The sequence below is a fragment of the Carettochelys insculpta genome, chromosome 28 (genome assembly GCF_033958435.1).
Source record: "Carettochelys insculpta isolate YL-2023 chromosome 28, ASM3395843v1, whole genome shotgun sequence".
Classification (NCBI taxonomy): Eukaryota; Metazoa; Chordata; order Testudines; family Carettochelyidae; genus Carettochelys; species Carettochelys insculpta.
The window spans coordinates 8205390-8226939 of record NC_134164.1 but is presented as its reverse complement, the minus strand read 5'-3'; the positions used below and the strand labels follow the sequence as shown (position 1 = coordinate 8226939).

General features: G+C 41.3%; 1 protein-coding gene across 2 annotated transcripts in view; it reads left to right on the top strand.

The window, feature by feature from the left end:
* Nucleotides 1-21550, top strand: part of CDC27 (cell division cycle 27) — a 59506-nt gene that overhangs the window by 577 nt on the left and 37379 nt on the right. For both annotated transcript variants that reach the window (XM_074978845.1, XM_074978844.1), the window contains exons 2-8: nucleotides 12150-12225; nucleotides 14219-14366; nucleotides 17125-17250; nucleotides 18997-19094; nucleotides 20128-20282; nucleotides 20392-20606; nucleotides 21130-21244. In XM_074978845.1, the coding sequence (XP_074834946.1) occupies nucleotides 12150-12225; nucleotides 14219-14366; nucleotides 17125-17250; nucleotides 18997-19094; nucleotides 20128-20282; nucleotides 20392-20606; nucleotides 21130-21244 (933 nt within the window). The remainder of the gene's footprint in view (nucleotides 1-12149; nucleotides 12226-14218; nucleotides 14367-17124; nucleotides 17251-18996; nucleotides 19095-20127; nucleotides 20283-20391; nucleotides 20607-21129; nucleotides 21245-21550) is intronic.

Here is a 21550-nt window from a genome sequence, read left to right as displayed (position 1 = left end):
CCTTGGCCCCCGCCTGAGGGGAACCCTCCATCACCCCCGGGGAGGTAGGAGCCCGCGTCAGAGCTGGGACCCTCGGCCTCCTCCCACCTGGGGCCCCCTCCCGCCCAGAATGGGACCCCAACCCCCCCCGCACTCCTTCCCCGAGATGGACACAACTGACCCAGGCAGACCCCTCCCAGAGATACCCCTTCCCAGACATGTCCCGCTTGCAGGGAGGGCTCCCCCCGGACTCCCCAGAGGCCCCCCCATTTCTGCTTCCCTTCCAGGGCAGACCTGCCACGGCCATTTGCTGTTCTCCCAGAGCAATCTCCTTTCCCCACCACAGCCCTGCTCTTATTACTACTATTTGTATTCCTGTAGCACTTGTGAGCCCTGATAGTAAATCAGGACTCCTCACTGTGCTAGGTGCTGTATATGCTCAGGACAAAAATATAATCCCTGCCCCCAATGGTTTTTGCAAGCTAAGCATAAAAGGATAGACAATGGGTGACAACGGACAGGTAGGGGAGGGCGCACAAGGAAATGAGTTGACATTGGCTGGTATGATACTGGATAGCTCACTTCCAAGAGGGACTACTCCCATCTCTACTGCTCCACTCTAACGGCTTATGGAACCCCTGATTCCGCCTTTCTTATTTCAGCCACTCTCCACATCTGCTGTTTTAGAATTTAAATGTGTACATTGTGCTTATTTCTGTGGATTATACATTAAATGAAGGAATTTGTCATCTTCAGGAACTTGCACTCTAAAAGACATGGCATGTTTGAAAGACCCAGAGGAGCAAATAATTTAAGTTTTGGTTTTTTAAGTCTAACTTTTATTTTGCAGTGTATTTTCCCTTTTGTCTTAGGGCAGCTCTGCATTACCCTGGAAGATCAGCCTGCTCCGTGTTGATCTTGTGGGGTTTGATTTCACACATCTAGTATGGATGTGCAAAATCAGCCTCTCAGGGGTTGCCGTTGACCCCTCTCCTCCTGGCAAGATGCAAGGTTTAAGGGAGGTCAATGGGAGAAGCTCTACCATCAACGTTCTCCAGTACAGAGAGCCAAGTTAGCTAAATGCAGATATGTTGATGTTTAGTTATGCAATTCTAGCTACGGCAATTGTATATCTGCAGTCGACTTTCTTAGCCTAGTGTAGACATAGCCTCAGTCTTTTCTCAGACGTGATGCACTCTTGGAAGTTGCCCATCCTTCTCTCTTTTCCATATCAATTTTGCCTTAGCTATCCTGTCTGTGTTCCCCCCACTTCAATCTTTCCCATGTTTTCTCCTCCCCCTTCACCAGAACTCCAGTGTCTTCCAGGTTTCTGTCTTTAGAAATAAATTGGTTTAAATGACTTTAAATAGATACATGCAGACTGTTTTTTCCTGGTTATATGTAAACCTTTCTCAGCTTCCACACAGCTGAGATGCTTAGCAAAATGTTCAGTTTTTCATCATAACAATGTTTATCACAACAAAAGTATCAGTAATTTCTTTTTCCTTTTCTCTCTCTCTCAAAAAAAAAAATAAGTAGGCTGTGTCTACACTAGACATAGAAATCGAATGCCAATATGCAGTTTTACCTAGGCCATTTGCATAGCTAAAGTCGACTTATCAGCAGTCGACTTTGATGTCTGTCTACATAGAGGAAGGTCAATGGGAGCATTTCTCCTGTCAATGCTCGCGAGGAATTCTGGGGTTGACTTTGACACGGAAAGCGCTGTTTCACACATGCACAAAACAAATCACCAGAATATTGACCCGCTCAGGGTCAGTCTTCCATGGTAGTGTGGCTCTAGCTGTAGCTTTTTGTGGGTGACAACATCTACCTCGTTGATTTGGTCTATGCAAGGAGGTGGCATCAGTGGTGACACTTACTGTAGATGAGTTGATGTTCTTTACACCAAACTCGATAGTTTTGCTCTGCTCAACATTAGACAACATGGTGCTAAAAACACTTCTAGCCACCTGGAGCCCTTTTACCAGTATTACCACTCAACTGTTAACCATCTTAGGATCTGGACAGGTGTCAGAAACATTTGGGATAAAGTCCTAGTGTATGCTTCAGTGCAGAAAGGAAGAAAAACACCCACTGGCACAGAGGATAACAGCAAACAGTATCTAACATTTTTATTAATGCACTTAATCAGCTTTCCTAATTATGGCTAACCAGGTGGGAAATATTTGATATTGTGTAATTTCCTTGGCAAAGATATGAAGTATTTTATTTGAAATATGTTGTTTGGTTTGTAAAATGGGCAGATGCTTTTAATATTTTCTTTTCTAACTTGGCAGTGCTGTTAATGACGCTGGGCTTTCTTGATCACTCAAAACCAGGGTTTTTCTACACTGGCAAGTTATTGCCCTGTAGTTTTCTTGCACAGGAGTATGGAAAAAAATGTACCCAACCACATCAAGGTGAAGAATCAGTGTAAACAGGCTCCCAGCACTGGGAACTTCTCCCCTCATGGAGGTGGTTTACCTAGAATGCTGGGCAAGCTCTCTCCCAGTGTTTGTTCTCTGACCACACTGCCATGTTAAAAGGCTGCCATGGCAGCCCTTTAAACCTGGAAATATAGACAAAACCCAAGCTGGATTCTGTGCACTTAATGAAGTTCCAGACTTATTTGGATAGCAGTATAAGAGAAGCTAACATCAGTCCAATATCAGTGCACAATCATTAGGTATACAATTGTGCATGAAAGAACCATATCATGCGTCCATCTCAATCCCCAGGGCGGCAATAATGGTGATTGTATTGTAGGCACAGCTTAAGTGCTAGATGACAAGGTGGTGAAAACATGAGTTTTGTAAAAGTCACAGCCTCCACCATTGCTTCTACAAGCTGGATTGCAGTGGTGAGGGAATTGCAGAACCTAAAATGCCATTTTCAATGCAGCCTCTTAGTTTATCTGTCCTCCTTTGATGACCTCATAGAAGTCTACCTTGGTAATCTGTAGTCACTTAAAAGTAAGCTTCAGTGGTGCAGTGATTCTGACAGTTGTAACAAATGCAGTGAAACTACAGGATTCTGATGCATTCTGACACTAATATAATAAGCCTATGACATTCAGACTGCCTTGCAGTACAGAATTAAATGAAACTGTTGGGTTACATGTTCATTGCTTGGCTGGACTCCTGGTACATCCCATCCTTCTTACACATGTTCTGAAAGAGTAGGCATCACTTCTGAGTCGTCAGCATTATTAGTGATGCATGTATATGTAAAAACAGATTTTTTTTCCTGTATCTTTGTGTAACACATGCTGATGGTCATCAAGAGACCTTTCACTACCCTAATCATCTGTCCCCTCACCACCTTGCAAAAGCACATTGTTGTTGTAGCTTTTAAAAAGCTGTTGCATTTACGATCTTGGTGAGTGCTGTAGTAGTTTTATTGAATAAGAAGCTTTTTTTAAAGCACGTAAGATGACAGACACTTACTTTGAAGAGCTTCTGATTTATGAGCCAGCTCTGACTCCCCTACTTGTGGTAAATAAAGGTGGCAGCATTTTTGTCCTGAATAGTCAGCATACCATTTTATATGCCCTAATGGGGGGGGAGGGATAGCTCAGTGGTTTGAGCAGTGGCCTGCTAAACCCAGGGTTGTGAGTTCAATCTTTGAGGAGGCCATTTAGGGATTGGGGCAAATAGATGTCAGGGATGGTGCTTGGTCCTGTCAAGAGGGCAGGGGACTAGACTCCTGATGACCTCCCAAGGTCCCTTCCAGTTCTAGCAGATGTGTATCTCTAATTATTTCAATGAAGACACTAAATTTTCCGGTATCAGAGAGGTAACTGTGTGTTAGTCTGTATCTTCAAAAATAAGAAGTCCTATGGCACCTTATAGACTAACAGATATTTTGGAGCATAAGCTTTCATGGGCAAAGACCCACTTGTGCATCTGACAAAGCAGGTCTTTGCTCATGAAAGCTTATGCTCCAAAATATCTGTTAGTCTACACAGTGCCACAGGACTAAACTTTCAAACTTCAAAGAGGAATTAAGCCCAGGTTCTCAAATTTCATTGCATTGCAACCCCCTTCTGCAACAATTATTATACAACCTGGGCAGTGAAGCAGGAGGAGAACCTGAGCCCTGCCACCCTGGTTGCAGTGAGAATGGGCCTGGGCCTCAGCCTGAGCCTCACCACTGTCAGGCACCCAGCAAGTCTAATTATTAGCCTGGTGACCCTATTTAAATGGTCAGTCATGTAGCTCTCTTTTACCCTTTAAATGGGTTTGTAACCCAGTTTGGGGTCCTGATCCCTGTTTGAGAACTGCTGATTATTAAGATCTGCAGTCTTTGTGTTGGCCTATACCACATGTGCATTTTAATTTTCATCTCTAAAAACCTGTAGTTTCAGCAATTTAGCTCCTAACAATTTTTTTGGATGTTTCACTTCCTTGTGTTTTCGTCATATTGAATATCTTGCATTGGCTGGCATGACTAAGTCTAATGATTAGGGTCCTTCCAAATTCACAGTACAGTTTGGTCAATTTCATGGTCATAGGATTTTAAAAATGTATACATTTCATTATTTCAGTTATTTAAATCTGAATTTTCCTGGTGAACTTTTAGGGATCTTGACCCAAATACGAGTTGTGGGGAGGTTGCAATGTTGTTGCTGGGGGTTTGCAGTACAACTACATTTACTTTGCACTGCTGCCATCAGAGCTAGGTCCTTGGTCAGTAGCCACTACCTTATTTTCCATAAACCTCTATGTGCCATGCGCCGGAAGTGGGTGGGGGAGGGCAAGACTTTGTGCACTTCCCTTATCCCTAGCCCAATCATCCCTGATTTCCTCCCCCTTCCCAACAGGGGAGCATCAAGCCTAGAGGCACGTGGATGGAGCAGCCAGTTGTTTGGAGCAGCCTGAGGGCTTGTCTGTACTATGGTAAAGACACTTAAAATTGATCTCTCTGTGGTCGATACCTATACGCCTTGATATCTAGCGGAGTAAGGGAAGTCAAGGGGATAAATGCTCCCCTCAGCCTTCCTTAGTGAAGACAGTCAGGTAAGTTGACTTCCGATACGTCAATTCTAGCTACTCAATTGTTGTACCTAGAATTGTCTATCTGAAACTGACTTAGTCCCCCAGTATAGATGTAGCCTGGCACTATGGCAGGCAGAGAGTGTGCCTCAGGATTCTAGCAGAGTGGTGCTGTGGACCAGATCAAAAAGCTTGGTGGGCTGGATCCTGCCCACCCTGGTCTACTCTAGGAAAGTGTTATGGTAAACTATTGGTTGAAACTGTTTGAATCTGCATCCCCTGATACATGTGTCCATACAGAGCAGCTCTCTGTATCATTTAAATGTTTCATGAACAGCAAGAATTCTTGTGGCACCTTATAGGCTAAGTATCGGAGGGGTAGCCGTGTTAGTCTGGATCTGTAACAGCAATGAAGGGTCCTGTGGCACCTTATAGACTAACAGAAAAGTTTTGAGCATGAGCTTTCGTGAGCACAGACTCACTTCATCAGTCACAGCATCTGATGAAGTGAGTGTGTGCTCATGAAAGCTCATGCTCAAAACTTTTCTGTTAGTCTGTAAGGTGCCACAGGACCCTTCGTTGCTCTTATAGACTAAGAGGTATTTTGGAGCACGAGCTTTCGCGGGCAAAGACCCGCTTCATCAGATGCATAAGTCGGGGGGGGGGGTGGTTTCAGAGGGGTATTTAAAGAGGGGGGTCCCAGTAAAAGGGAGGGCCAGAGCTGACAAGGTCTATTCAGCAAGGTGGAAATGGCCCAGTATCAACAGTACTTATAAAAGAGGAAAAAACAAGTCAGATCAGACGGGGGATGTGAGCCTTTGTCAGGGTCTAATGGGGAGATATTAACACCCAGGGCACAGAAGCTGTTTTTGTAAGCTGTGAGCCACTCCCAGTCTCTGTTTAATCCTTGGTTAATGGAGTCAAATTTGCAAATAAATTGCAGCCCAGAGATTCTCTCTCCATTTGGTTTTTGAAACTTCTTTGTTTCAGGCCTGTCACTCTTAAATCTGCCACTGAGAGTCCAGGGAGATTGAAGTGTTCACCCATGGGCTTCTGTACATTACCGTTCCTGATGTCTGATTTATGTCCATTTATTCTTTTACGGAGAGACTGTCCAGTTTGGCCAATGTATATTGCAGTGGGGCCTTGCTAGCACGTATTATATTAGTAGATGTGCAGGTAAAGGAGCCCCTGATGGTATGGTTGATGTTGGGTCCTGTGATGATGTCACTGGTGTAGATATGCGAGCGGAGTTGGCAGCGAGGACTGTTGCAAGGGCTGGTTCCAGTCCCAGAGTCACTGGTTTGTGATTTGTAGTGGCTGGTGAGGATTTGTTTAAGGTTGGCAGGCTGTCTGTAGGCAAGGACAGGCCTGCCTCCCAAGGTCTGTGAGAGTGAAAGGTCATTGTTCAGGATGGGTTGCAGATCACTGATGATGCGCTGGAGAAGCCTTAGGTGGGGGCTGTATGTGATGGTCAGTTGTGTTCTCTTGTTTTCCTTGTGCGGCCTGTCTTGTAGCAGGTGGCTTCTGGGCACCTGTCTGGCTCTGTTTCCTCACTTCCTTAGGTAGATATTGTAGTTTGAGGAAAGCTTGGTGAAAGTCTTGTAGATGTTTGTCTCTCTCTGATGGATCAGAGCAAATACGGTTGTACCTGAGTGCCTGGCTGTAAACAATGGATCGGGTAGTATGCCCTGTATGGAAGCTGGAGGCGTGTAGATAAGCATAGTGGTACGTGGGTTTTTGGTATAGGGTGGTATTTGTGACCGTCGCTTATCTGCACAGTATTGTCCAGACAGTGAATTTTTTGTGTGGACTGGTCCAGGCTAAGGTTGATGGTGGGGTGGAAACTGTTGAAATCACAGTGGAACTCTTCAAGAGCCTCCTTCCCCTGGGTCCAGATGATGAAGGTGTCATCAATGTAGTGCACCATCACATACAGCCTCCACATAAGGCCTCTCCAACTCAGCATCAGTGATCTGCAACCCATCCTGAACAATGATCTTTCACTCTCACAGACCTTGGGAGGCAGGCCTGTCCTCGCCTACAGACAGCCTGCCAACCTTAAACAAATCCTCACCAGCCACTACAAATCACAAACCAGTGACTCTGGGCCTGGAACCACCCCCTGCAACAGTCCTCGCTGCCAACTCTGCTCGCATATCTACACCAGTGACGACATCACAGGACTTAACATCAACCATACCATCAGGGGCTCCTTTACCTGCACATCTACTAATATAATATGTGCTAGCAAGGCCCCACTGCAATATACATTGGCCAAACTGGACAGTCTCTCCGTAAAAGAATAAATGGACATAAATCAGACATCAGGAACGGTAATGTACAGAAGCCCATGGGTGAACACTTCAATCTCCCTGGACTCTCAGTGGCAGATTTAAGAGTGACAGTGCTGAAACAAAGAAATTTCAAAAACCAAATGGAGAGAGAGATCTCTGAGCTGCAATTTATTTGCAAATTTGACTCCATTAACCAAGGATTAAACAGAGACTGGGAGTGGCTCACAGCTTACAAAAACAGCTTCTGTGCCCTGGGTGTTAATATCTCCCCATTAGACTCTGACATAGGCTCACATCCCCCTGTCTGATCTAACTTGTTTTTTCCTCTTTTTTATAAGTACTATTGATACTGGGCCATTTCCACCTTGCTGAATAGACCTTGTCAGCTCTGGCCCTCCCTTTTACTGGGACCCCCCTCTTTAAACACCCCTCTGAAACCACCCTCCCTACTTATGCATCTGATGAAGTGGGTCTTTGCCCATGGAAGCTCATGCTCCAAAATATGTTAGTCTATAAGGTGCCACAAGACTTCTTGTTGTTCTCGAAGCTACAGACTAATAAGGCTACCTCTCTGATGCATTTAAATGTTGTTTGCAATGGTGGTGAAACCTTTTACCTCCGGCCTGGAGGAACAGGTGCCACCTAAAAAGGCTTAGCCTTATTGCAGGTGAGACCACACTCCAGCTGCAGTAGTTCAGTCAGTTCTAAATTCGAAGGAGTAGCTTTTGTTGAGATAATATACCAAAGCACCTGTTTCCAGCAACAGTTCTGGACCTTGTGGATTGGTGTTTTGTATTTCTCAGAATGCACTGATACAGCCACTATAGACAGATTACTGCCAGGGAAGCACCAGAATGGTTCTGTCAGAGGTACTGCTGCAGTTTGGAGGTGCTGAATGCTACATTTATCTTGGTAACAACTGCCTTAATGTGTTCAATGGCAGTTATAGTTTCCTTTCTTTGTTTCTGCAAGGTGAAGAAAGTATCGCCACAATTAATTGCTCACTCTTGTTGGCAGTCTGAAGCCAAAGGCAAGTTAAACTTGCAACATGAGAGTCACCAATCTGACTGTTATCCATTAATGGATTCAGGCCATAAAACTTGCTTTTTTTTGGGTACAGAATTATTGTCATTGTACAGGATGAATTCTATTAACTCACTCCACTGCCCTTTTACCAATTTGGGCCTCTAATCAGCAGTGCTGGTTGGCTGGGCCACTGTGTGATATCAGTTTTATTATATAGAAGTGACTCGTTACTTTACTACAACTAAAGTCACTCGTGGCCTGTGCCAGACTTGGTCGAGATTATCTCTCAAGTAAGAGCAGTTTACCAGAAGGATACTGACTTTTCTGTTACATCAAAGTTATGCTTGGTGTTTTACAAACCCAAGGTCCTTGTCCCAAGAAAAATATACCCTCAAAAGAAATGATCTGTTGTTTATGTGGGCAGGGGTTAAAGTACTTTAAATTTCATGCCGGTTCTGTTGTATTGAAAGCCCCCTGCAGGGACTCAGGGCAAGAAGTTGTGGTGAGAGTTCAGGGCTTGTGATACCATAGTACCTGTAAGAAATTTGAATGTGGAATGGAGTTCAAGAAGCTCATGGTAGAGGGTTGGGGTGTGTTTTGGGTGCGAGGCAGCTCAGGGCTTGGGGCTGGCAAGGACAGTGGGGATCACACTGCCCAACTGCCAGATTCCTGGGGTGCTGAGGATCATGCTTCCTGACCTCTGAAATCCTGTTGGACACACAACAATAATATTGTGAGCTGGGCTTTTAAACTGATAAAATACAATACTTGAAGTATTGAAATCAAACCAAGAGAGTTGGTCAAAATGGCTTTCACAGGGATTTAAAGCTGTCATGTTTTAAATGTATTGTAGGTGTCTGCAGGTGAAAGGTAAACAGTCTCATGCAGGAATTTTCGATATAATAATCCACATAAGTTGTTCAAAACTCAACTGTGTAGGCTTTATATCGTTTCCATACAATTAATAACGTGACACCACAGTTGGTGCCTATTAGAGTTGTAGACTACAGTTACACTACAGCAATCTGTTGACAGAAGTCACTGTCAGAAAAGATTTACTTACAAAACTTCTGTCGACAGATCATGGCCACGCACAAAAGCCAACTGGAAGAACACTCTTCTCTGTCAGCAGAGCAGCTAGACTGCCCAGCTGCTCTTCCAACAAAACAAGCACCCAGAAGCACAGCAAACAGGGCTGCCTGTTGTTTTCAGTGCCCTGTCTGTCAAGAGAAGGCCTCCCAGCCTTGAGTATCCATACAGCTTTTTTGTCGACACAATCTGTGGACAGCAGTGTTATGCTTCAACGCTGCCAGCAAAAGTGCTGTGTTTTGTCAAGGTACTGTTGACAAATCCCACTTTGTGTGGACACTCCACTAGTTTTGTCGACAAAACCAGGATTTTGCTGGCAAAACTCACTGGTGTAACTGTAGCCATAGAGTTTAAAGGCTGGTTTGACAACCAGATCATTTAGTCATGTAGCATCGGTCACCAACACTCATTCTACTCATTCATGCTCATTCTACCCACACACTAAACTCAACAACTGAAATTAGGTGGAAGGATAACTTCCTAGAGGAGACTCCATTTATGTGCCACAGGCAAAAAGAAGGTGCATAAGTGCCTGAGTGCCCAGTGGAGGCAGGGAAATGATTGTATAAGAAAACACTAGCTAACCAGTATGCAGCAGAGGAAGGCAAAAAAAAAAAAAAATCAAGTCGGATTGGCATGAGCTTGAGGAGAAAATTACTTCCAGACATGAAGATCTTGAACTTGAGAGCAAGAACCATCCAGCAAAGCACCTGAGATAGAGATGCTTTGTGCCACCTTGGCCCTGTCCATCCAATGTCAGCAGTGTCACCCCGACTGATGTAGGTATGCCAACAAAACTCTGTAGTGGCCTACTTGTTGAGAGCACAACTTGTGGAGCTTGCTGTGTCTGGTACAATAAATATAAATACATCATCTTAGTAGTGGCAGTAACCTGAATAACGCTATTAATATCACATCTAGAATGCCATTTCCATGCACCTATTGCACTTCACAGTTAGAAGGGAAGTCAGTTTTAACTTGTGTAAAATAAAAAATGTTAAACTTATTTCCAGTTGTCCTGTCTTGTGCCCGTTACTCCTCATCTCTTTTGAACAGGTTAGTGGAAGCATGCAGTGCAGACAAAACTGACACAAAGCTTCAAGAAAATGGCACATATGTTCTCTGAGTGTTCTAAAATGCAGTAATATTTATCACCAGCATAAATAAAAATAAAGCTGATATTTCATCTATAGCTATAGAATGTGCTAATCACTTGGGCTGGGTCTACACTAGAGAGTTGTCGACAGAAGTGGGCTTTGTCAACATAACTCGGGGAGCATCCACACACTGCAAGCATTCTATTGACAGAGGCTCAACAGATCTCTGTATTTGCCTCGACAGTATTATCCCTCAAAAATTTGAGGCATAACAATCTGCCGACAGAGTACTGTCGTCAGAAGTGCAGTGTAGACACTTCTGTCAGTAGAGAGGACTTCTGGTTGCTGGGCAGCCCTCTTTGCAGAGCTGCCATTCTGCTTTCTGGCACCAAAGGGCAGTGCAGTTTGGCAGTTCTCTGTCGATAGAGCAGGTTGTGTGTAGATGCAATCTGTTGACAGGTTCTGTCGAGATTTCCATGTCAACAGTAACGTCTGTCGACAGATGCTTCTAGTGTAGACATGGCCTTGAAGCATTGTGATCTTCGATATTCATGTTTTTAAAAAATTGAAGGACTAATGGTAAGGACAATGGTAACTTGACTGTCCAGAAATAGGTGAGTAAACTACACAGTCTGTGTTCAAGTGTGTAAGTGTAATCTTTGTGATATGTAGCAATTCTGGAGACATCTCACTGCAGTTTTTGCATTCCTCTGTGGAATCTGAATCCCAATCTGTGGATGTAAGAATTTGGTTTTTTTTTCACATGATAGCTAACAATGGAGGATGATCATCTTAGCTCACGTGGAATGTGTGCAGCTGTATCTTCACAGAGAAGGCCAATCAGCTAATGCAGTGGAAAGTTAACAACCCCACAATGGTTAATGTTTTCCTTTGGCATGATCTCTAAGTTGTCTCAGTGTAGTATGTGGTGAACTAATCAGCTGTTAGTGAAAACTCACAGAATTGCACTGAATTGTTTAGATCTTGATTAACATGTACTAGGGTTCAGATTAACTTTCTTTGCTCAGTGTTTATTAATTTAATAAAAGCTGCAAACAAGAACAAATTTAAGTTGCTCAGTATCACTATAGGCTTCTGAGTATGTTCTTGTCCTTTGCTTTAGATATATAATTTGTGGTAGTAACTTCTTACAGCAATATTGAATCACATATAGCTCACAGTTCAACTTTCACTGAGTAGAAAAGCCTTCCCTTGACTTAGTGAGAGCTGGATCTGGTTCATAGAAAGTTTTGCTTTACAGCAACACACACTTGTAGCTGGGGGTTGGGAGGGATGGAAAGAGGACATAACATCTGTGCTGAGTTAGATCATATTAAACCTTTTTAAAATGTAGTGAGGTCTTCTGCACTATGGATCCACCCCTTACATGCATCTCTCTCAGGCAGTTATTTTAAAATTATTCTCAAGTTTTTTTTGTTTGTTGTTTTTTTTGTTTTTTTTTTTTAATTGTATGGCCTTTCAAGATTAAACACTCACTAGGAAATTTAATTTTTGATAGGCCTTTGGCAATGGAAGCTGGTTCTTGGTATTTCTTTGGCTTAATGTGGATTTTAAAAAAGATTTTCCCTGTGAATTCTGAATGATCTGTATCCATTTACACATCAGAAAATGAAGCATGGTGTATATGTTTTACTCTTCCACAGGCTGCTATATGGCAAGCACTTAATCATTATGCTTATCGAGATGCGGTGTTTCTGGCAGAAAGACTATATGCAGAAGGTATGTGCCTTGCTAGTATTGAATTAATGATTTAATTTGCTTAATATGTTTGGGGCTGCTTTTCTCTTTTGATAGTTTAAGGCTTATTTTGTTTTTTTCTAAAACTCCCCTGCAATTAAGGAGACACTGTCATTTTGAAAGTCGTCATTACTTGTAACAGTATTGGGTGTTACCTAAATTTCCTGTGAAACAAAATATTTTTCTTTTACTTTATCATGTCCATTTGCTGCATCCCCCAGACAACTATTTCACTGTTCTCCCCACTACTTTATTAGTTTACTGTGTTTGTTTGGGTCTCTAATGTAGCAACAATGGAGAAATATTTTTTAAAATGTGTTTTTTAAAAATCTCCATTTGGTGAGGTGGATATGGTAGAAGAAACTACTTCTTATTTAACTGAATAGATTCCAGGTATATGATTCTCCTTCATTATGGCCTGTCTGACAAATACTTATAAAGTGACATCAATCTGTGTGTATTTAAATTTTTTTGAAAAGAGATGCTTTCAGGACCTTTATTTGCCAGGCTTGATTCTGGTTTGGAATTCCTTGCATTTACATAATTTTTTTTTTTTTTATGCTTGGATAACTTACATGAGTTTTGTTTAGCCCAGGTCCAGTTTCCAATTGTAGCACCTCGCTTCATGCTGGACATAAAGGCTTTCAGAATCATTGCTGCACAAATTGGCCAGCAGGAAGAAAAGTGTCTCTGAGCTCAAACATATCACCTTTTGTCATTCATTTAAACTTCTTTGGATCAAAGAGCTATTGTCCAAAAATTGCTTTTGAATCTGGTTCTCCAGTACAACACCACAATGCTTTGCTATAAATCATGTGCTGACCTGCATCTTGTTCCATAACAAACTATTCAATAACTGAAGTTCGCTGACCATAGTGTGTAATTTTATTTAGCTACTAATTTTTAATTTATTTTGATTTATACGCAAAACTTTTAACAGTTTGCCAAGATAATAAATCACTTTGTACTAAAAGCTAATTAGTTTTTTTAAAAAATAAGAATTTTTGGCCCTCGCTTCTTTTGTCTTATTAAGAGTTCCTTTCCTTTGCTGAGAACTGTGCATATGCGGTTTTTTATATATTGTTGAAAAGTCAAATGAGTCGTCTTAGATGCTTTTGAAAACTTTACCTACAGACTTGTATCTGTATCTTGACCGTATCTCTCCGAACTATCCACCCATTATTTATCTCCTAATATTTATTCAGTACATGGCAGCATAATTTCTGTGTGTGGTGTATGTTAAAAGTACTTTAAGGTCACAAGATCAAGAGCTGAAACTATAGGAAATCTCAATTAAGGATGCCTGCATAAGTTAATCCAGCACCCTTGTCTATCTATAGTATGATTTAGTTACATGAACATATGCTTTTTTTGCATTAATCGTGCCCCAAGCAGCCCAGGACCAGGGCTGGAGCCCTATTCATGGGGAAAACCAGAGCCCAACTGCAGACCCAGGTCTGGAGCTCCATGCAGTGGGCTGTCCAGAAACCCGCTGGCACCCCGGGAGCCCTGGGCTGGTGTTGACGCTCTGTCCGTAAGGCCAGCCAGAGCCATGCTGCAGCCCTGAGCAGTCCCAGCCACAGTGCTGATTGCAGCCACTTGGCAGCCGTGTGTCAGTAGCCAGGCAAGAAGATTTGTGGGGAGCTGAAGCAGGCACCTGGGGGCCCATGGCAGGGGACCTCCTCTGGTCTGGCAAATTCTCTCATTTGGGACTGGTCAGGTCCTGTCCATGCTGGACCAATGAGGTACAATTTGTTAGGGGCAGCCAGCATCACTATGAGATCATGGGATAAAGTTTCTTTTACTGTAGCTCATGAAGGAAATATACTTGATTACTGTTATCTGTGCTGTTTTTTTCCCCTCACAGCAGGAGTCACGTTATTTGTGCATACTGTTGCCAGCAAACCTATGGAGCTCCACCACTTATACCAAAATATTCAATGATCAAAGGATAACAACTTTTTTTTTTGTTTAGTACACTCAGACGAAGCACTGTTTTTGCTGGCAACTTGTTACTACCGCTCAGGAAAGGCATATAAAGCATACAGACTCCTAAAGGGACATAGCTGTACCACCCCACAATGTAAATATCTGCTGGCCAAGTGTTGTGTTGACCTCAGCAAGTAAGTAATCAGTTTCTATTGCAGTATTCTATTAGCTTTTTAGTAAAATGTGTTGCATAAACTGGTAATTCCCTGGATTTTTAGCTTTCGGGATTGTCACAAGTGGAATTCATTTTGCTTTCAGATTTGGGCGTAATTGCAGAAATCCACTGCATTACCCATATTGCAGAAACCAATGAAAGGTATCGAGTGCTTTACAAAGGAGTTGTGAAATCGTATAAAAAAGTCACTTACGAAGCCAATTTGGGAACTGTGCTCTTGAGTGCATTCACTTAATTTTGTTGTAGCTCACTTCATAAACTGCTGTTAACATGATTCTAGAATTTAAACCTTAAAACAGTAAATCTGTCGCCATTCATCAAGTTGATGCAGATGAAAGAAGCTGGCTGAATTATAAACTAGCATAAATAGAACCTTGAGTTCACCCAAGCCTTATGCACCACTTAAATCTTCAAAATAAGCATTAAGTGGGACATTAGTGGTATTATAGACCTGTAGCTGGCTCTCTGGTAAGGTAGTAAACTTTTTGGGGGAGGAAGGTTGTATGTTCCATTTCCCATTCACATCCTCGTAGCCCCCTCAAACTACCTGGGCACATACGTGTCAGAGGGGAAATAATGTTCATGCAGGGAATTTAAAATGCTCTGGCATTCCTTTCTTTAGATTAAGAAGCTGTATATTCTCAGTCATAATTTTGCATTTCTGATTCATTTTCAATAATAAAAATAAGGGGACACTAGATTTTGTGGAACACAGGGAACTTTGTGACTGAAATGAGGAAGTTGTTGATTCAGATCTAGTTTAGATCCATCATGATGTTTGCTGTTTCCATGGAATGGGTTTTTGTTTCAGTCAGGATCTTTCCTATCCATATCACAAAATCAGCACTGTGTTGGGCAACCTGCAGTAGTTTCAAAAGAGCCAGCAAAAATGTAGTTGAGTTTTGTTTTTTAGCTATTGTTTATTCCCCTAGTTATCTCTGTGAGCAGTGGTCTCGTTTTAATGAATGTTTCTTCCCACATTTGAATTGGTTTCCTCTTAAGACTACAAAGTCAACTATGAGGGGTAAAGAGAATCCTTACAATAATATGAATAAAGCTGCTATGTCCTGACAAAGAGGGCAGCGTAGCAATCAGCAGCAGGCAGAGATGTTTTTGAAAAAACAGCTTGTAAGAGAAGCTGTGATTGAAAAACTAGAGCATATTAGAAGAGTAGAATGTTTAACATAGATTTGAGATGGACCTGTATTTTGGAAGGTTTTCCATTGCAGTCAGCTTATGCTTAACTTCATGTTTTTAATATATCTGATCACGTAATGACTCTCTCAAAATATTGACCAAGCAGAAGACAGACTTAACAGACCCAGCTTGTACTATATCCTGCTGTGACTTCCAGAGCTAAGGGCTCTCCTCTAAGAATGCTCTGTCTTCTATGTCCTCTCTGAGCCTCACTGGGGACTAGACAGAGTGTTTCAGATGAACACAGTTGCCAGTGTTATCTGTTAGTCTATAAGGTGCCACAGGACTTTTTGGTTTTTTTGAAGCTACAGACTAACACAGCTACCTCCCTGATACAGGTGCCACAGTGGTTCCTGGGGAACAAGACAGTCTTGGATAGTGTTTTTATGGGTTACCAAAGAATTCTCTAGTGCTGATAAATAATGGGCTGTAAAGCATATGCTTATCTTTCCTTGTAGTGTAATCAGTAGGCTGAACTTGACACATTTATTTCCTAGGTTGTAACCATGTTGTGTATTTTTTGAGGGATGGAACTTGTATCTTTAGTTCCCACCCTTTTAGTGTAGCCAAGCTGCATGAAAGATGTTTTGTGGATGGAACCTCGGGACAACTTTGGTCCATCAGCAATGGGCAAGTAAATATGGGGGCAATCAATGATAGTTTAATTTATATGTTTGTCAAAGTCCTAAATAATGTGCTGCTTGAATATTTCATTGCCAAATGTTCTGTTGAAACAAAAATCAGCTTAATCTCTTCTTACAAGGCACGAGCAAAAGCTGACTTGTTCTGTTGCTTCCAAACCAATCACATCTGTATAAAATTTTATTCTGGTATAGCTTACGCACCAGAAAAGAGGTGGAATAAGTCTCTCTTAATAGCATAACTGTCTTCACACTAGGGGGTTTATACTACTTAAACTGTACTGCTTTCAGTAAAGCAGTACAATCTTTGGTGTAGAGACAAACTCAAAGGCATACTTGGAAATTTGATCAGCTTCCTCTCTCCCTGACCTGAAAAAACAGTCTCTTCCCCAGTTACAAAAAAAAAGAACTGGAGTGATGTTAAAATCCCTGCTTTTCAAACCAATCCCTGGTGGGTTATATGTACTATTACCCTGTACGTGCAGTACACCATGCCAGACCTTTGATCTCCCTGTCAGTTCTGTCCTTGTAATGTGTCAAAATTCCAAGTCCATTTGACAGATCTGTGATAAATCACAAGAATGGAAATGCCAGGGAACATTAGGATACAGTGTTGGGAAACAAAGCCAAAGCCAGTTGCTTTTCTTAACACCCCTTAAAAGTGCTTAACTTTTGGAGGGTAACTGTTCTGTGCAGAGGCCATTGGAGTGTCTGTAAAGCAGAAGGTGCATTGCTCTACATTTTGCGACTTCATCAAGGAAAGTATCCAATTTTGAACTGTTAATGACAACATACCTTGTTTTTGTTTACAGCAAGATAGAAACATTGGACTACCAGCCTAGTAACTTTTTATGCCTCTTTGTGTTTGTTCTTTTTAAGGCTGGCAGAAGGGGAGCAAATCTTATCTGGTGGAGTGTTAAATAAACAGAAAAGCCATGATGACATTGTTACAGAGTTTGGGGACTCTGCGTGTTTTACCCTGTCGTTACTGGGACATATATACTGGTAAGGTTTTTTTTTCCCTCCCCATTATGGGGGTTATTGAATAATGTGTTTTGCTTGGGCTAAGGCAGTTCTCATCTGGGAAAATATTTCTGGCATAACCACACAGGTCGCAACTGCTCTCATGTCACGTATCAAATAATCCTGTAGTCTGATCCAGATGCAAAGGGGCTCCACAGGTGAGTGTTGGCTCAGAGTGCAGACTGCAGGATCACAGCCCAGAATGATGCTGATCTCTAAAGGAAGTCTGTTGCCCTTCCTCATGTGTCTTGCCAGTTGCATGAAAATACATATTAACATTTCTTGCAAGGCATGTGGATTTTAGAGTTTTTGTGAGCGGTACTAAATTGGCAATCCAACCCTGTTTGAGATTTTTTTTTGGTTCTCATTATCCCCCAAATATTCGCCCTGTTGGGTGACAAAATACTAGCCTTCTTTGGAGGATGTTTTCAAGGCTGATACCTATTGATCAATGTGTCACTACTCTCCACTCTCCTCAAATACTTCTGCATTGAATTGCTGTCCTCTCTGGAGGCTCACTCCCAAAACTTTCATCCAGTTAATTTTTGACTTTTTTTCCCCTCAGAAGTGGGCATATTAAATTTGATTTTACAATAATGCTTTGCTTTCATGTAGTGCTTTGTCTATGTATACAAACGAGCATTTCAGTAAATTTACTGAAATAGAAGAAACAGTAAAAACAAAAAAATCACCAAAACCTTGATATTTAGCTAATCTTTGTAAAGCAGAAATCCATTATTTATTAAACAGTATATTTGTTTCACAGAGAGCTGTGAAATTACTGGCTACCTCACAGGTGTGATGGGAGGGGTTAGTATGCGTTAAGTGTTTCGTGAGCTTCTGAGGAAGGCGCTAAAGAAGGATTAAATATGTTTGAAAACAAAAATCTGTTTAGAATCTGTACAATCTTTGTAAAGTACATTAGGCATATTTTGAATGCTTTTCATTTTGGGGGATGCAAGACCCTGTGCTACCATATAATGTTGATAGGTGTACATACCAAACATCGTGTTATGATCTATTTTTCGTAATTACATTTAATAGCAATGCTGCATTGTGACTTGCTTCAGGTTCCATTAGGATTGATGACTTTTTTTTTTCTTTTTCGCATCTGCATTTTCTGAAGTTTAGCATGTTCTGGATTGTCAGCGTGCTGCTTTCCTTAAGAGAACAAAAAAAACCAAAAACCATGTTCCGTTTATTCTTTTAATATTCAGGCATGGTAATAACAGATACAGGAAAAGAAACCTTAAAATAAGTTACTTTTTATAGCCCCCCCCCCCCCAAAATAGTCATTATTCAGTGCAAAGTTACATTGAACTGGATTTCAACATGTTAAACATAAATCATCATTGCGCAACCAGAAATGGCTCAGATGCTAATACATTCTGTTTATTAGCTGTTTACCAGGAAGCAGAGAACACTTTTTTTTGTTCCAGCAAGATGCCTGTCTTGTACAAGAGATCAAGTTTTATGTTTTGATCAGTTCTTAATGATGGGTTTTGAGTCTTTTAATTCACTGGGAACTTAAAACTTTTTTTCCTAAATATTTTATATGTAAAAATATTGAATTGTTTTTAAATTAACTTTCAGTAGTCTGCAAAATTAGACTTGTTATAGCGCTAAGTATGTTTTTGTTTGTTTCTTCTCTATTTTTTGAATGTTTACTTAATGTAAATGCTGTTTTAACTTTCCTTGAACTAGTTGTTTTAATTCTCTCTCTTACAGCAAGACAGACCGGCTTGCCAAAGGATCTGAATGTTACCAAAAGAGCCTTAGTTTAAATCCTTTCCTTTGGTCCCCTTTTGAATCACTATGTGAAATAGGTAGGTCTGCAGAGCTCTTTCAGTGTGAAGATGTGTGCTTTAAAAATGCCTTCTGTAGTTGGTATTCTCATGCAAATAATTGACCCAAAAACTTCTTAACATTTATTTGATAGAGCTATAGGAGCAATCCATATTTAAATATTTCATGGGTCTGTTTAATTTTGGAGCTGCTCCTTACTTTCTGACTGGCTGGCTTTTGTGATGTCCAAGACTGAGCTTTTGTGGAGAGGTGGGGGAAAAGATGGGAGAGAGTGCACCAAACAAACTTGCCTTGAATAGGAAAAATTGTTTTACAGCTCTACTCTCTGCCTCCTTACATAATAAGAGCTCCCAAGAACTTAAGGAAACCTGCCCACCTCTAAAAGCATACACTTTTTTTGACCACTCTTGAATTCACATCAACCCAAAATGTGTTTTGGAGTAATCTCAAAATTTTGTGGTTGGTCTCTGATCAACTCCTGTCAATTTTTTTGAAGGGGAAGATGGTCTGTCCAGTTCTCCTTGAGACAAATAAACAGTGATACATCAATATGCCTTCCTACGTTCTTGTCCTGATATTTTTTTAGAAACTTTTTGCCTGTGATAAGAACATAAGAATGGCTATACTGCATCAGAACAGCTGTCAGTCTAGCCCAGTATCCTGTCTTGCAACAATGGCTATTGCAAGATGAGTCATACGGCTTGAATAGAACAAGGAAATTATCAACTGATCCATCCCCTGTCATCCAGTCCTGGCTTCTGGCAGTGAGAGGCTTCAGGAATTCAAGACATGTGCTTGCATCCCTGACAAATAGACACTGATGGTGCTATTCTCTGTGAATGTATCTAATTCTCCAGGAGATTAAATTAAGTGGGTAGTGGTGGTAGAGTTAAGGCTGAAATCCCTAATAATGTAGGGTCCTTAATGTAACACTTCTTAAAAGCAAATGCACAAAAACTTGCTATTTTTTTTTTCTTAAGATACCAAGTGTCCCTCCCATTTTGCTTTTACCCTGTATATTAACACTGGTTAAGTCTTTCTTCATTCTTGCAGGTGAGAAGCCAGACCCTGACCAAACATTTAAATTAACATCTTTGCAGAACTTCAGCAGCTGTCTGCCCAACACCTGCACAACATTCGTAACTAATCACAACGTATCCCACAGGCAGCCTGAGACTGTCCTTATGGAAACTCCCCAAGATACAATTGTAAGTTTCACTCAACACTCTGATCTTTGAAGCAGTCACATCAGTTTAAATGAATGACTAAAGAATTGCTTACAAGCAGATGTTGTTATAAAGACCTCTTCCGTTTCAGGAATTAAACAGACTCAACCTGGAATCTTCCAATTCAAAATACTCCTCCTTGAACACAGATTCTTCTATGTCTTACATTGACTCAGCTGTAATTTCACCGGATACTGTCCCTCTTGGATCAGGAACTGCCATATTGTCTAAACAGGCTCAAAATAAACCAAAAACAGGTCGGAGCTTACTGGGAGGACCAGCTGCTCTGAGCCCATTAACACCAAGGTAAGGTTGGGAATTTAAAACCCTGCTTTTGGATCATTTGTATTACTGCTCTTCTTTGTGTCTTTGGGCAGCACCCTTGTCTTTCTGTATTCATTGTATATTTACAGTACTCAGTAAATAGTCTGTCTCACGAATGACCTTGCCATCTTCTTCCTTTCAAAAATATTAATTAGTATTACAGCAGTGCCTGTTGGCCTAAGCTGAGATCCGAGCCCTCTTGTGCTAACTACTGTATATGCGTAAGAAAACTTCCTTATCCCCAAATCTTGCAATTTAAATGTACAAGACAGGAATGATAGGAAACAGGAAATATTCCTATCCCTAATTTAAAGATGGTTAATGGAGGCATAGACACTTGCAGAAAAACTTACATAGGAAGTCAGTGCCACTGGTGGAAATGTAATATAGATCTCCTGATTTCATGTGCCTCAGCAAGATCAAGCTTCCTCTGAAATGTTTTTAGTAGGATACTGCTTTTCAAAGATGCCTTGGTTCTGATGTCTCCATTTTGTTTGTTTCTCAGTTTTGGAATTTTGCCACTAGAAACCCCTAGCCCCGGAGATGGATCGTATTTACAAAACTACACTAATTCATCTTCTGTAATTGATGTGCCATCTACAGGAGCACCTTCAAAGAAGGTATTTCACATTTGGTAATGTGTTTTGCTGCCCTAAGTTTTAAGTACAAGGGAATGTAAAATCGAACTCTAGTACAAGAATAAAACCATTGCATGCTAGCTCAGTTGCTCTGGTAAGTTAGATATTTTTTCCCCTTGCAGGCTTTTTTTGTATTTGAAGACACATTTTCTCCCTCAGCCTGCCAACTATAACATCCTTGTAAGTCATGGACATGTTTTCAGTGGCTTTAGGGAGAATGAAAATTGTCTATATTAAAAATTGGTAAATTAAATCAAATTTCTTTTAACTAAAATCACGTATTGTCAG